The 16,170-nt window shown below is 46.6% G+C and overlaps 1 protein-coding gene across 1 annotated transcript in view; it reads right to left on the bottom strand.

The window, feature by feature from the left end:
* The window catches only part of notch3 (notch receptor 3), a 37,587-nt gene extending 21,852 nt beyond the window's left edge, over window positions 1-15,735 (bottom strand). The window contains exons 1-8 of the mRNA XM_056287328.1: window positions 15,455-15,735; window positions 14,202-14,274; window positions 2,455-2,597; window positions 2,010-2,345; window positions 981-1,103; window positions 658-891; window positions 412-567; window positions 135-320 (exon numbers count right to left, since the gene is read on the bottom strand). Of these exons, the coding sequence (XP_056143303.1) occupies window positions 135-320; window positions 412-567; window positions 658-891; window positions 981-1,103; window positions 2,010-2,345; window positions 2,455-2,597; window positions 14,202-14,274; window positions 15,455-15,515 (1,312 nt within the window). The 5' untranslated portion in view covers window positions 15,516-15,735. The remainder of the gene's footprint in view (window positions 1-134; window positions 321-411; window positions 568-657; window positions 892-980; window positions 1,104-2,009; window positions 2,346-2,454; window positions 2,598-14,201; window positions 14,275-15,454) is intronic.
* Window positions 15,736-16,170: the final 435 nt, after the last annotated feature.

Raw genomic sequence — 16,170 nt, 5'->3', positions numbered from 1 at the left:
ATTAACTTAAAGCAGTTTTTTTCATCTCTGTGGTCAGTTTCCACAAATGACAGTGAGCTTAGCTGTAATGTTCTGTACAATTTTAGTGGTAGAACTGAAATCTAGTAGGCCACAATGCAGGTTGATTGGGATACCTGGCATGCAGATGCAGGTGAACTCTCCAATGCGGTCTAGACAGGTGGCATCATTCTGGCAGGGCATGGAGAGGCACTCATTGATGTCGATCTCGCAGCGCGGTCCGGCGTATCCTCGGCCGCACTGACACTGGAAGGAACCCTCTGTGTTCACACACTTCCCAAAGTGCTCGCAAGGATTTGCACCTTTGGACAGAAGAATAGGTATCGGTGTGTTAAGAACACTGTTATATAACAGAGGCGGAGATTGAAAAATGTAAAACGCTATCAGACCTACCAATTGAACATTCATCCATGTCCTGGTTGCAGGCTCCTCCGACAAAGCCAGCAGGGCAGGTGCAGATGGCACGGCCATTAAGCGGGTTGGTGTCACACACTGCGCCTTCATTGCAGGGGTTACTAACACAGGCATCATCAAGGTGACACAGCAGACCTGCAGGGACATATGGCAACATCCATCAGTCATTCACAATTCACTGCTTCACTCTTCTAAGGAACAGACACATTAGTCGAGTCAACTCACCTGTCTTTCCGACTGGGCACTCGCAGAAGAAGGAGGCCACGCGGTCGTGGCAGGTGGCACCATTGAAGCAGACGGCGATGGCACAGTCATCGATGTTCTCACTACAATCGTCCCCAGTCCAGCCGTTAACACACACGCAAGTGTGGCCACCAATAGTATTGAAACAGGTCCCGCCATTGTGGCAGGCGTTTGGCTGCATGAGACACTCGTTGACATCCTCAGCGCAGTATTGACCTGGCAGGTCATGTATGTGTTAGCTCGCACAAATATACCGATGTAGATGGCAGTTTATATTCTAACTCTGTGAATAAATCATTCCATACCTGTCCATTCTGGAGGACACTGGCAGTTGTAGGTGTTAACTCCATCCACACATATCCCTACATTCATACACCTGTGGCCTGGGCAGTCATCCACATTATTCTCACAGTTGTGTCCCTCAAACCCTGCGAGTAATGGAAGAGAAATAAGTGATAGAAGATGTTACTAACAGACACAGATAAACACATATAATGAGAAATTAACATACATCGATTGGTGTGTTTGTCTGCCAAGTCTTTTTTCCTTTTTATTTGTTTGCTCATATTTTTTTTGCCCCTTTACATTTTTTGGGCCTTGAGGTGAGTCAGGGGAGTGTGGGTTGGAGAGTCCCTTCAGGTGTTGTGTTGGCTTGTATCTTTGTACTACAAAACATTAAAAGTAGCAGAAAAAAATGACGATCTCATGGCCTATGTTCTATCCACCAGAAGCCTCGCTGCCTTCAATTGAATTTCCCACATTGGTGGAGGTGTGGGGTTTGAGTGGGCAGTAAAAAGGTCCAGTGGGTGTCTGAGTGTTTACGTCTTCTCATGACAGTTCCCACACCGCACCAGCACCAGGCATAACCGCTCACTGCTCCAGAGGTCCTGCACTCCCCGCAGTGTTTGCTTGTTTTATAATCTCTCGTCGTTTCAATGACTTCCTCCCAGGCAGGAGACACTTCCTGTCTATTCCCCAGAGGGAAACCAGAAGGCCCATAAAGTAAATTCCGCCTGTAGTGAACCAGAGTGGGGCAAAGCGCGGGCGGGCTACCTCCTTAAACTCTCCCACCAAGCTCAATTCCCATCAGCTGCTATTAATAGAAGACAGGAAGCTGACCTGGGATAGGGGAGTAAAAACCCAGCAGCAGCTCTAACAGCTACGTCATCAGCCTGGGAAAACTGGGAAGACTTGCGAGCACTCTGCTGAGGGTCAGTGAATGCCAATTGGGGTGGAGGGGCTCTGCCTGCTGATTCTGGTTTGGCTTTGGATGTTTGTGTGTGTGTTTTTGTGTATGGTTGCAAGAGATGGCGTGTTGGTTACAGCTAGCCCACCTGGCAGGCAGGCACACTCATAGGAGTGGTCACTGGTCTGTCGGCAGGTGCCCCCGTTGAGGCACTGGGATGGGGCGCAGGGGAGGGTGGACACCTCACAGGTGCGCCCGCTGTACCCAGGTGGGCACTGGCAGCGGAAGGACCCGTGGGTGTTGATGCAGAGGCCGCCGTTGAGGCACACGCCAAGCTTGCGGCACTCGTCAATGTCATTGCGGCAGTTCTTTCCCTGGAAGCCAGGTGGGCAGGAACAGTTGTAGTGGTTATTCCAATTGGCACAGCGGGCACCATTGGCACAAGGACTGGTGGCACAGGCATCTATGAGGGAGCAGTCTTGGCCTGAAGATTTAAGTGTGAATTCAACTTGATTACTATGAAAGGTTTTATTCTCATTTTAAAAAAAGAGAGAAAAACAGATTTTTTTTCAGATAAATACACCTAGTTGTACCTCTGAATCCTCTCTGGCACACACAGGTGTATTGTGGGATACTGTTGACCACTTGGCTTTTGCATGCTGCCCTATTCAGACACGGGGAGCGGTGACAGGGATCCAGGTATTGACAGAGAGGACCAATGTAGCCAGGCCGGCATCTGTGTAAAAAATAAATAGGAAACACACACACGTTAGCATCTTTGGCCTACAGGTTAACACAGAATATAAACTGAGGCATTTAGGACAGCTCTGTGAAACTACATCCATCAAGTTTCCAGCCAAAACCAAAGCAGCCCCATTCTCAGCATGTTCCTTAATGTTCTGGGCTTTGGCAGCCAGTGCTCCCATGACATCTTGGCAAGGCCTGCTGCCTGACTCATAGCCTGGCAGGGGTAAGACCCCTGGGCCTCTGAGCCTCTGGTAATGGATTGGGTGGGTTTGGATTTGAACTCATTTTCCTCATAAATATTGAAAGAAAATGCAACAGGTTTGTCACTGGAACGAGACACGCATACACACAGCGGCCCACACGCAAACCTTTTCATTTAGAAACAGATGGAGGCTTTCTCTTTCTTTGTCTTTCTGTCTTCGCCGAACAGAAAGAGAACGTTTCCTTCTCCTTGTGTCATTTCCAGCTGGAAAGATTCACCTCTCATGTCAGCTCACATTCCTCCACTATTACCGCTTTTCCGCACTTAAAACTCTTTTTTTCTGGCTTCATGTATTAAAAAGTACACACCCAGAAACAGCAGCATGGAAACACCGACACTGGCAACAGCTTCTGACATTAGTAGGCCGTGAGAAAAATGAAGACTTTAGACAGGGAGCAGTGAAAACTGTTTTAAATCACTGGAAGGAGTTTCTTCATTGTCCTACTTATTGTACTCCAGTAGAGTACAACATTATCTTGATGAAACACTGGGTCTGGCCTAAAGGATGGCCCAGTAAGAAGAGATAAACACATAAACAGGGTCGCGTATAGCGCTCTTCAGGGGTCCCGGGAGGGCATGGAAATGGTTTGGGCTGGGGGGGAGGGGGGCTGGTAAAGAGGCAAGTACAAGTTAGTAACCATACACCCGCGCTGGGAGCTGTTGCCTGGGGACAGGCTCCCTCTTCAAACAGGCCATTTGATGCTGATGACAGGGCAGTGACGGCTGGGTTAGTGGCCTCCCCCCCGCTCTCTCTTCTTTCACTGCAGAGGGACCCCTGGGTAGGATCAACAATGGGTTTTCCTCTTCACCAAGTTACAGGAGCACCAACATCACTAAGGTAAGCTCATCTTTTATTGTGGGCGTGTCCTTAATAGCCCCCCCCCCCATACCCCATGGCAACCTGTTCATGGCTCTTGCCTCCCCCTCAACTCAGCAGTCCTGAGGCTGGTTCAGGTAGGCACACAAAACCAAGATCTTTCTCAAGCTCCACCCCAGGACTGTTTCCTTACTGGTGCTTCTGCACGACTCAGTTTTCTTTGTTATATTCTTTAAAGGCTTAACAAAGACAATGGTGGGACAGAGGAGCTGTGGGGCTCCGAGTGGAGGAGGCAGACACGCAGGCCTGACCACAGAAATGCTCAGAGACACATGGCCAACACAGTCCAGACGTTTTTGTTGAAAATGTCTCCAAAAACGATAGTTTTGTCCATGTACGACAACTGTTCCAAGTAATCCAGGACACCTGTAGCCTTTACAAGGCTGTTATGGAAAAGTCATTATAGATGGGGCTGAACAATAAAAAAAAAAAATCAACATTGTGATATTTTTGATTTTATGCATGTATTGTAATATTAAAGAACAAAAAGGAGGTACATAATTTCACCTGATATGCACAGCTTGACACTTTCAAACCTCAGTTTGCAAAGAATTTATCACTCTAGCAATGACTAGGGTGATTTTATAAAGGGGAAATAAGGCTGTTGTTCAAGAAGTCATTAAAACAGACATTATATGATTTGTCAGATGTACTAGAATATTTTTCTTCAAAGCTGCCAGATTTTGTTTTAACAAGATTTAGCAGAACATGACTGACGGAACCAAATTTTCTTACATTTAAACTCTAGTACAGTGACTATTAAACATGTATATTGCAATGATAATTCAGAAACCATATATAGTTTAGCTCTAGTTATATATTTTTATAGATTATACAGTGGCGAAGGTTATGCCACAAGTTCAGGACCTGAGGCACAGAGACCTTTTCTGGCTGATAAAAGGAGGCAGCATCGGAGCGGCCATGTTGAAAGAAAGTGGTCTCAGTTACCACAGCCGCTCTTCCATCTTGTAAAGCATCCCCCTCCCATCCCAACCTATCCAGTACCCACCCAGCCACCCCCCTCAACACAGGCTTGGCTCGCCCTCCCTCCTCACACGCTGGGAGGTCAAATGTCAGAGGTCCCCCATCTGATTGTGATGATAATGTCAGTCAGGCTGTGGGGAGCAAGGGTAGGGCTGGAGTGACGGTGCCGGGAGGGTGGGGGTCCGCTGCAGAGAGAATGTCTTTGGATGGGTGGGGTTGGCAGAGAGGAGGAGGGGGATGAGGAGAAGGGGGAGGGTTCTGGTCCGGAGAGAATGTCATGTCATATTTCCTGTAATCCCTCGTCTCCCGCTCTGAAAACACTCGCACTCACTCTGAATCCCACATCCCTGTTGCCCTGGTAACCTCACAGACGAACGAACAAGCTTGACACCCTACCAACCACCCCACCGCCCCCGTCCAAACCCTCGGCCCTCTTGGCTATTTGTCATGGCTTGGCTGGGTTTATTTAGAGGCAAATTAACTATGTCTGGAATCTAGGGTGTCACCAAAAAATTAAACAGAGTTGTGGCACAAAGAGGGCTTTGGAGGGACTGAGGAAGAGAGCCGCTTGAAGGGCCAGAAAGTACAACACAGACTGACAGTCAAACATTTCTAGGACCGTTGGGCATTTGACTGCTGAAGAAAGCCAAAGAGCTACAGTCTTTACAGCCTGTTGTTCCACTCCAGAGACCATTACAACTCTCAATGGGCAGAGAATAACTTAGAGAACCTCTAGAAAACGGTGTGCGCATGTGAACGTGGGTGTGGTTGGTATTGGAATAGAAGGAAGTAAGACCAGGATGCTGACTTTCCAATCTAAATACGGAGAGCGGAGAAAATGTAAAAAAAAATTCAGAGGTAAAAAAATCTGTGTATATTTATGAAGTTTAGGATTTTAAAGTATTTTAGTATTGGCAAAAAAAAAAACACAAAAAAAAAACCCACAAAAAAACCCCCACAAAAACAAAAACATTTGACTCAACGGTGAGAATGAAGAGCATTTGCATTTTCTTATCACACGTGTGCTAGGGAGTTTGTGAGTTTAGCCAAAGGAGAGGGATTGCAGGAGAAAATTATTTGCCCTCCTTTCCAAAACACACAATGAGTTGAGAAGCCAAAACACACATTCTTTTGTCCAGACTTGAGTTATTGCAAACATGCTACTCCCACAACACACAAATCAGAGCCGCTATCAGCAGACTATGAGAGACACGCAACTTTGTCTGTTACCATCTGAAAGGCACCTTATCAGGGCTCTTCTCAACCCCGTGGATTCCACTGCTTCTGGGAATGGCAAGGGCAGGAACTGTACCTCTGACTGGGCCTGGCCCTAAATGTTGTGGATATGAATGGCAGGTGTGGGCTGTTGTTGTGCAATGGGCCTCTGAGTCGCATTTAATGAGCATCGACTTCTGACCTTTGAGGAAGAGAGCAACCAGACAAGGGGGGGGGGTCTATGAGTGCAGTGAAGGAATGGCCAGAGTGGGTAATCTCCTCACGTCACAACACATGTGAGGACTCACGCCAGCTGCGGCGACCTCCGGCACCATGCATCTGTCCACATCTGTCAACGCAACTCTGGGTGTCTAGCAGTCGCCTGCTCTGCACGACTTTGCACAAGAACAACTGCGATATTCTGCTCACAGGGGGGAGGGCAGAGTAGTAACACCAGCACAAATACACACACACACACACACACACACACACACGCTTTTGCATGTCCTGAAGTAAAATGGATATTCATTCACAAACGCATGCATTAAGAGTTACTCTCTGCTACAAATCTCACCACAGCAATGAAGCAAAGCAAAACACTCTTCAAACATGCACATTTACTGCACGCCCAAACACAAGCAAGAACTTACAACCAGCCTTCGCTTCAGAGGAGCGGTAGCATAGTGAACCCACGAAAGAGGTGCGGATCCACTGAGAAATGACTAAAATAGAAAACGAGAGAGCAATAAAAGACACAACTCTTTGTGAAGAACATTTCTCCATTGTAAGTGATCTAGTACATCAAAATCATTTGCAGAACACAGCTCATTTTGATTCATGTGTGTGATTCCCAGCACCTATTCTTTGCCCGTGTAACACAATGCCACTTTTCCTGTTCTCTGGGTCATTGTGGCAGGTAACCTGACCTCATCCTCTCCTGCACAATAGCAGCTCCTCAGTCAGAGGTCGGAGGGTGGCTCACCTGTGGACATGGAGGCTGTAATCTCTGACACGGTTCATATATGCTGTCACGGTCCACAAAGCAATAAGTAAAGAGGAGTTCTCCGTCCCAGGAGGCCTGACGGTGTCCCTTTATAGAGTGGCATTATTTCCCTTACAAATGAACACGGCCAAGAGAACATTAACCCCTCATTCATGACAAGAGGTCATGAATCACAGGTTGTTTACAGGATCTGAGTAACTGGTCTTAGCATAGGCTACTTATGGCACACCGCTATTCTGTTACGCCTCTAACACTGGTCATACTTACATATTCTGCAATCACACTTTTATGCATATTATATTTTCGCATTTATACTTAAGATAAATTCCTTGTAGGTGATCATACTTGGCAAACAAAAAACTCTTATTTATCATATTTATATATTACCCCCCCCCCACACACACACACACACACTTAGTCATCCACACATTTTCGGGGTTGTGGGGATGGAGAAGTGTTTGAAACGTTTAGGAAGCCCTTACAAAAGTATCTCTCTCCCTTGGTTGCAGCACAGCCCCCTTCCCCTAACCCCTTTAATACAAACACACACAAGCAGGAACCAGCTCCACTCTTTTGTGAGAGCCCATACTGACACCACACTGCCAACAAGAGCCCACCCCCCACCCAAAGCAGCCTTGTCTTCTGCTGAGCCCTGCTCTCCTCAGCTTGGCTCGCCCCCTTTCTCAGCAAAGAGCCAGATTGGGGGGTTGGGGGAGAGTTTTGTGGCCCAAATAAAAGAACTAAAGTAGTCAGAACCCCTTTGTGTGAAGGTAGAGGGGAGGGGGCAGTGACCCAAACAGCCAGTCTTTCAAGCCTGAGCTTATACGGACCAACAGGCCTGCGCTGTAGCCTGGCAACAGTAACCCACAGTAGCACAGAGAGGGACAGAGACAGAGAGACAGAGACAGAGAGACAGAGAGAGAGAGAGAGAAAGAGAGAGAGAGAAAGAGAAAGAAGAGAGAGAAAAAAGAAAACAGGGGATGTTGGGGTGTCGGATAGAGAAGGAGACAGAGTTCCATCACGACAGTTTAGAGCAGTGATCCCCTGCGTATACATTATATATGTGCAGGTAGCGCTGAGTGCAGTTGGGTCAATTCAAGCTTGCGTTTGAGTATGCTCACCTCTAAAAAGGGTGTGTGTATGTGTTTGAGCATTTCACAGTTCAAAGTCCAAAGTTTAATTCAACAATGGTGCTCAGACAGACAATGGAGGTATTGAAATCTCCAGAAGGGAGGTTTCTAGTCCCCCCCCATTGCATGAATATTAATCATGTGAACATTAGTTAGGACAATTAACCTTCTCTTTGAGGGACTGAAATATGAATCAGAATAAAAAGACAGGCAGGCTGTCCATGTGCCCTCTTCCACGAGACTTGATCTCATAGTACCGAGTTTGTTGATTACTCAAGAAAACTATAAATACTGGCACTTTCCTGGCTATGGGGACTGCATAAAAAGCTGTTTCACCTTAATGAGAAAACAATCTGCAGGTCAGGTACACAGCAAACCGATGTGCGATTTTGCCTAAAATGACAGCAGATTGGAGGAAAAAAATAATGTATTCCCTGACATTTCTGGAATGGCAACACATTTTCCCATAACCACATTGCGTGAATCCAAGAGTCGAGGTCGTTCAAAGCATTTTTCATTGAAGTCGACCACAAAAACCCCACCCCGCCACCTAAACTGAACCAGACTTTTGGAAAAACTTTGAAAAGGACGTTTAAAAAGAATGGCCTTTTTTTTTCTCCAATCTTAGGAAATCAACTACAAAGCCTGTCTCTAATTTTTGGAGCATTTTCACTTTAATCGGTTAAAGAATAACATTAATCTGACAGCATGTGATGTCTCAACTTTCAGCAGTCTACGTACGTGGTTGTGCTATTCACAATGAATTTCCTCTATTAGTAATGCTGCACAAGAACTAGGGCAACACGCTCACAATTTACCAGTTTTGACAGAAACTGACACACAGAGTGATCGAGGCCAGCACAAATTCTCACACACGTGTGTGCAAGGCCTGAAAGGGGTTTGTTTACATGGCACTTACATTGTTGGGCTGCAGTAGGAGATAAAGCAGGAGTTTGAGATAAAGGGTGCGGCCCTTCTCATTGCCCGCGACATCTTATAAACACCAAAACAAACAACCACAGTGTGAGGAATCTGCTTTGTTTCTCTGTGGTGAAGGATTAAATGCTGGCGAAAAGTTGTCCGGCTTTCCACATAGTCGTGGAAAAGTTTGCTTTGCGGAAAAGTGCATCTCTTTTCCTGCAGCAGTCTGAGAGATGACCCTATCCCTTCCTCTTTGGCGGGGTGAGAGCTGCCTCCTCCTCCTCCTCCTCCTCCTCCTGACTACTTATTCTGATTAGGCCCGCCTGCATGTCTCTTCAGAAGTCATCGTCTTCCAGATGAAGACAAACACCGGGGGGATGAGACTTCAGAGACACGCTTATCCCTATCTAAGCATGTGGTTTAGACAGACACAGACTCCAAAATGACTAATAATACATACATTTCCGCTAGACCTCCGCAAGACGTAGATGATGTAAAGTCTGACACGGATCAGGACCGCCTGTTTGTACCTAAGCAGATGTATGCATAATTGTCCACGTAGAAACTGTTCTGTTCGTAAATGTTGAATGCGACTGGATCGCAGTAGTAATGCAAGGGTCACCCACCGCACGTAGTTTGAAAATGCTGCATCTTTATTTGATTCAGTTTATGAATCAAGCATTTCTTTGCTGCCAACTACTGTTAGTAGGCTTTACTGTTTCTGTGCATTTGACAAAAGAAAAACTTTGATTTGATGTGACTTAATTACGACATGCAGTCAGTGATGGAGATAGTGGAAGAATTGGGCAAAAAACAAAAAAAAAGAGAAGAAGATGAGACTAATGAGAGATCTGGTGGCCTGAACAGATAAGACCGGATGTGCGCAGTGCTTGGAGGTCAGTAGGTGCCACTTCCTGTGATGGGGCCTGGGAACCTTAACTCCCAAGCTCCAGTCATGACCCAGAGAGAAGAGGGGGCAACGGACCCCCCTTCTTAACACACACTCACTCACTCTCTCTCTCTCTTGCTCTCTCTCTCCTCCCTATGATGGTTTAAGCCCTATTGTCAGATACTACTCATCTCCTCTCAGATGTAGGCCCTCCTTCTCTCACCTCCCTCTCTAACTTGCTGGATGCTAGCATGACCGATGGCTCCATCTGCTTGTCAGCAAAACGTGAGTGATATGGGCTTTAGCCTCACGTCGACTCACAAAACGGCGGAGTGGCTAATTGCAAATCAAACAAGTCATCACAAACATCCCGCTTTCAATGAAACCATGCTGACAGTATTGTCTGAGGCATTCCTGAGGGGGCTGCTGTCAGGGGGAGGGAGGTGGATGGGAGTTGTGGACAATAACCTGAAGCCTACAGGGGGACAGGAGGAATCTTACTAAGCATTCCTCTCTAATCCACCATAGACACCAAAGAAAACAGTCGCCCTGAGGTGCTCTGAACCAAGCCAACAATATAATCTGTGTCGCTTTGCTACGGTCTATCAGTAAACATGTGCCCCGGGATGTGTGTGAATTGCCCCTTCATACCAAAATGTTGCCGCTCAAAAGCAATGCACATCTTCCTCCCATCTCTTTTTGACAGAAAAATGTACATTCAATTGTAGTTGCTACATTCTCACAAGGACAGCCCTCCTCTGAGAAGTCCAAATTCAAATCTTCCAGATTTTCAGTGCATGAATGAATTTAAAATGCAGACGCATACACAAAAACTTTTTTTTCGCAGAGAAATTCGCAGGACTCATGTGGAGTCAGTCCACAGTGGCTGAAGTGTCTGCTCCCTATCAAACTCAAAAGCTGTCCCCCTTCATCATGTCCTAAGAGGCTGGGAGTTGCCACTGGGTCACTGAAAGACAACTCTCACAATTTATAGGCTCACTCTGTCACTAAGGGTCAAGACCGAGACATTAATAACATACAGAGGGCCACTGTATCCGCTTGCCGGCCCCACACAGCATACAAGACGTTCTTCTTCACTTTAATACAGCAGATTCGAGAGTAAAGAGCTGGCCCTCATCGGGGACCTTCCTTCTACCGCGAGCTTGGTGGGACAGACAGAGGATGAGCTGTTGGAGCCGGACAGCCAGCCACACAAAGACAGAGTGGTCCCCTTTGCCGCTGCGCTGTGAGAGAGGGAACATGTGCCGGGGAGATCCCTGGGCTACAGGCTCCACTCCTCCACGAGCTTGTCTCCCACAGCATGGGGGCAGCAGACTGCTCAATGGCAGCACCTGGCCCTACGCTTCCCCTTTGTTAAGATCTGACTTCACTGGATTACCATCACAACATCCACCAGCTGTCCTCTGAGGACACCCCCCTCCAACTCCCCCAACCCCCTTAACCCTTTCCCCCATTAACCGCCCCCCGCCAATGCCCCCACCCAATCCTTCCAGCTGGATCCTCTCTGAATGACATCCCTCTCTCTCAATCTGCCTAATTATCTCCCCTCCAGGCTCGCCACTGCAGCCCTCTCCAGGGTGGCACATTCCACACGCCGGGCGGAGCCGAGGGGCCCGCGGCTCTTCATCTGGACTTCCTGACTGCTCACCTAGAAAGCAGCACTATCTGTGACACTCTTGCGGTCCCTCGCTGTCAAGTACAAGCAGCTGTTGCTGGACATTTAGACTCTTATTTGTACGACACAAAAGGCGAGAAATACATTCTCTGCTCAACCAGAAGATGTTAAAATTATTATTAAATGTTGGTGAGGGAGGGCAACGAGTGAGGAAAAACTAGCTGAAATTGATGTTAATTGACTTGACTGCTGCAACATGGCAAGCTGAAGACTCAAAAGTACCAAGATTCAAACCTTGCCTTGAACCACTGGTTGCAGCATCAGTAGGTGTCAGTTACAGCGCTTTTTCCACCTGCCATTTAACCCATTTGTCAACCTCATCCTACATACACTGACAGTCCTGTTCAGTGCAACAGGTTACAGAGGATTAGTCCTGTAATCCCCTATCAACTGCTCTGGTCTGAGACCTTTGGTCAGTTATATGGGGAGGGGCAGCAAAATGGTGAGGGATCATTAAAAAGACTGGATGAGGCAGAGAAGACTCAGCCATAGAGAGATCTTTGGGAGACTTGGCATGCCGAACGTATAGTGCGGTATCATTTTCATGTTTGCAAAGACAGAGGATACTTTGGTATCTGGGACGGAGACAATGGTTGTTGTCACACACACAAACACACACACACACACCGTTACTGTCACTTGAGAATCTCTGTGCTGCAAGAAGAAGGAAATAAAACTGGTTTTATTGTCGACAGAGGAACACACAATTACAATATCATCAGTTATTTTGAATGAAATGTTGGGTATTCCACAAGCTCCCCAAATTCAGTACTAGTGTCTACACCTGTACCTAGCTCTGCTTTTTCCTTTCTCTCTTTCAACTTCTTATCTGCCTCACTTTGCAGTGTCCCTTTCTTCTCTCTCTCTCGCTCCACCCTGACGTAGCAGTGCCAGGTTTCAACCAGGTATCTGGTGGAAGAAAGGATCTTTTCTGCTGTTTTTGCATCTCTTGTTTCTCTATGCTCCCAGGGGTAAAGGAGGAGGGGTGGCGCCACCGCTCACCTCTGTCTAGGACTGGTCTGACCACTCTCATGCGGCTGTGCTCCGCTCCGCTACCCTACCCTGCAATGGTACTGTTACCACAGTGTGTGGTATGACATTTGGTGTCTCCTTTCCCATGGAAATCCCTTCCCTCGCACTCTGGTGTGCCTGGTTCCTGGCACTGAACCAGCAGATCATTACATATAGTACACATCTCCCTCTCCCTAACATACATGTACACAATAACATCCAAGATGAACATGAAGCATGTCCAAACAAAGGTCTCCCAAAAGCAAACACTAGAGGGACCACATTAAATCTGGAGATTCATTTGTATACTAGGCCCATGTTAAAATGTTTCTTTTGGTTGGTTTTCTCTAGGATTGACATTTTTCTAGGAGGTGAGAATGTAGTTCGGTTTGTCATGGATATTAAACAAGTCACCCAGAAAAATGCACCAATATAAAGGAAAGAAACTTACAAAAAACCTGGCCGCAAACGATTTACTTACCCACTTAAAAACACTCACCCACCCTGACTCGAGCTAATGATTGAAGAATGTAGGAATTTTTTGGTGGCCGTTACTAGCCACATCCAGCCAAGTTACTCATTGGCTAGTTGTTGAAATTTTACAATATCCTGTGTTTACCGGACGCAAATATATGCAGTCCAGTTAAAACAGAATTCGACAATTACTTGCCTTCATCTTTACTTTTGATAAGTGCAATACTCATAACCAAACTGTTGCTAGCCAAAGGTTTTGGCAATAAAGCAATAAATGTACTTTGTTGGGGGTGAAGCAGCTGGCACCCAACCAGTTAATGTTCCATCAATGATAGTATCGCCACCATCTGAAATACTACTGCATGTTTCTTAAGCTAAAGGGTTTAACCCCCCCCCCCCCCGGCCCCAAGGCAAGTCATTGTGGGGTACTTGGCTTCACTATTGTAACGGTTTCCCCACACACACCCCTCACCAATCTGAGAAACAAAGGCCTTGTCACTGTAAAAGATGTGAGGGCTCCGTCAAAATAAATAAATAAACAAAGGTTTAAAGTGGGCAGAAATATGAATAAGTAAAAAAAAAAGTAATTTACCGTACTAGCAAAAAAGAATTAAAGGCATGAAACCAAGAGATACAGCAAACATTTGGAGTATTCAGGATACAAAGCAAGGGGGGGAATGGTGTGAGTAATGGGCAAAACTGTCATGCTGTGGGAAGCTTAATGCTGAAATTTATGTTTGACAAAGTTGCTCAACAGGTGCAAGAGCTGTGTGTTTGAGCCAAACATGTCGAGGCTGGCTGATGTTAACCGTCTTTATTACTTACATTCACACTGTAGGACCAATTAATTACCCTTATCTTTTGGGAGTATACCTGTTGGCTTATTCGTCAGAGAAGGAGTGTGTCATATATATGCTACAGTAGTCTATCAACATCGATCCCATATCACTTGGAGGAAACAACTAACAAAACCAGGCCTTGCGAATCATTCTGCACACAAATCATACACTTCCTGTCCTGAGATAAATGCTTGTAAAAGGCTGTGATTGTTAACCATCAGAGAATAAAATGAACCCAGCACTTCCTGGTGTGAAGGCCTCATCATTGGACATCTTTAAATGGGCCACTTACATGCATCTAGAGGGAGAATCTATGCATGTCCCTCCGTTTTCACAAGGCTTGTATTTATCCACGCAGCGGAATCCTGTGGGAAATGGAGAAATTGATTAGGAAGACCAGCGTAACTCGACTCAACCGGTTCCTGTCCGGTTCACTTGATGTCATGCTGTCTAATACAAGAACTAAAAAAAAGAAAGAAGACTCCCATGTCACGATTCACTGAACTCACTAAGATTTCACTGCTGTCGTTGTTCGGTTGATCTTCCAACTTGGGGCATTTCGCGGAAATCTCGGGTTTTGTTATTTCTTTGTCTTTTTCGATAAAACAGGCTTGTTAAGTGTTGCGTTTTCTGGGATGCAGACGCAGTGTGACGCTAAGATGAGCGGTTGTGCACGGGAGCATGGACACACCATCTTTGTGCTGTGCAGAGGAGATACTCTCGCATGCAGCACCAGAAGCTCAACGATTTGATCATTAACTTAAGATGGAGAACCGAGTACGTTCAGGCAAAGTTTGCATACGAAGCCTTTGGTTAAAACACAGTAAACTCGGCAACTCCGCCACACAAAAAAAGAAGCTCAATTGTTTCAAGCTCTTTGTTCAGAAAAGGAGGGAGTAAGCTGCGGCTCATCGCCCCCTTCATTAGGGCTTCACACACTCTCATCCTGCGCCCCCAAACGTGTGCAATGCCGGACTAGAGGAACCACGAGGCCACAGCGTCCTCCACAAACCGAAAACCAAAACTTGGGAAATCAAGTTTAAATCCCGCTCGCGTGAACGCCGCACTGTGTCATCCGCTGAGACGACCGCGAGTCTCCCCCACGGAACCGGATCAACGTACCGCACGCGCGGGCGGTAAAGTAAAATCTAAGTTCAACTTGGGTCACGGGGCTTTGGTTTTCCATTGAAGTTGTCGGCAACATTTTTGTCAAAGTGATGCGACCTCCTCGTCAACGTCCGTGGCGATCTTTCAAAACCGTTTTTTTTCAGACCATCTCTCCGAATTAAAAAAGAAAGGAAAAAATAACGGGAAAAAGTCAACTGGGAAAATGTTGTTAAATGAAGCAAAGTTACTTCCTCTGTGTGCATATCAGCGTAGCGTGTGCGCACGACGCCGGGGCGCTAGTTAGCTAACCGAGGATGGTCGCGCCGCTGCTTAATAAGGGACCATACTCCTAAGGTCCAAGCGGGCTTTCCCCAGACGTAAGGAAACACCTTCTGCAAGGACGCGACGGACATTTCACAAGTAATATAAGTGTCTTACCTTCACAGTTATGAACAAGCAATAAAAATGAAAAGATTATCCATGGAATATTCCCTTCCATTTCGGTGGGAAAAGTTTCCAACGCTTCAGCTGTATTATTAACAGTAATACATCCTTTACAAGTTCGGGTGGAGAAAATTTTTTTTACAAGTTCCACGATTGACTGGGGATCTTCCCGAAGTTTGTCTACATCTAATCCCGATCCCCCCCCCAAAACAAGGCAAAAAGCGTAGATCCAGTCCCGTTAATATCCTCCGCAGCACGGCCGCGGCTGCTGTGCGTCTCGGTGGACCTCCGCTTGGGAACTTTAGAGAAACTTTTCGTCTCTCAGCCTCAGCCTCTGGTCCGGGGTGGTATTACTCCGCCTCCTTTCCCACCCTCACCACGCCTTTCGAGGGACCGCTACTCCGCGCGGGACAAATATAGTTCCTGCTTTCGCGTTACCGGCGTTGCCAATGGCGTCGCTTTACTGTTATGGCGCCGTGCCATCACGGTAACCCGATGTGATATAACAGATCTGACGAGCAAAACTCAACGGGATAATCCCCAAATTAAAGTCTTAAGCGATTTTAATCAGCTATGGTAACAGCTGCATGAAATTAGGGGCCGGTGAGCCACGGTTTTGCCATTGCATGGCCCGTCGCAGTGCAGCGCTGCCTTTTGTCAGGATGACGCTGGTTTATTAAGCGCCCCACATCTTGAGCTTAGCGTGTTTA

This window comes from Lampris incognitus, chromosome 10, assembly GCF_029633865.1.
Source record: "Lampris incognitus isolate fLamInc1 chromosome 10, fLamInc1.hap2, whole genome shotgun sequence".
Classification (NCBI taxonomy): Eukaryota; Metazoa; Chordata; class Actinopteri; order Lampriformes; family Lampridae; genus Lampris; species Lampris incognitus.
This window is presented reverse-complemented; position numbering and strand designations above follow the sequence as displayed.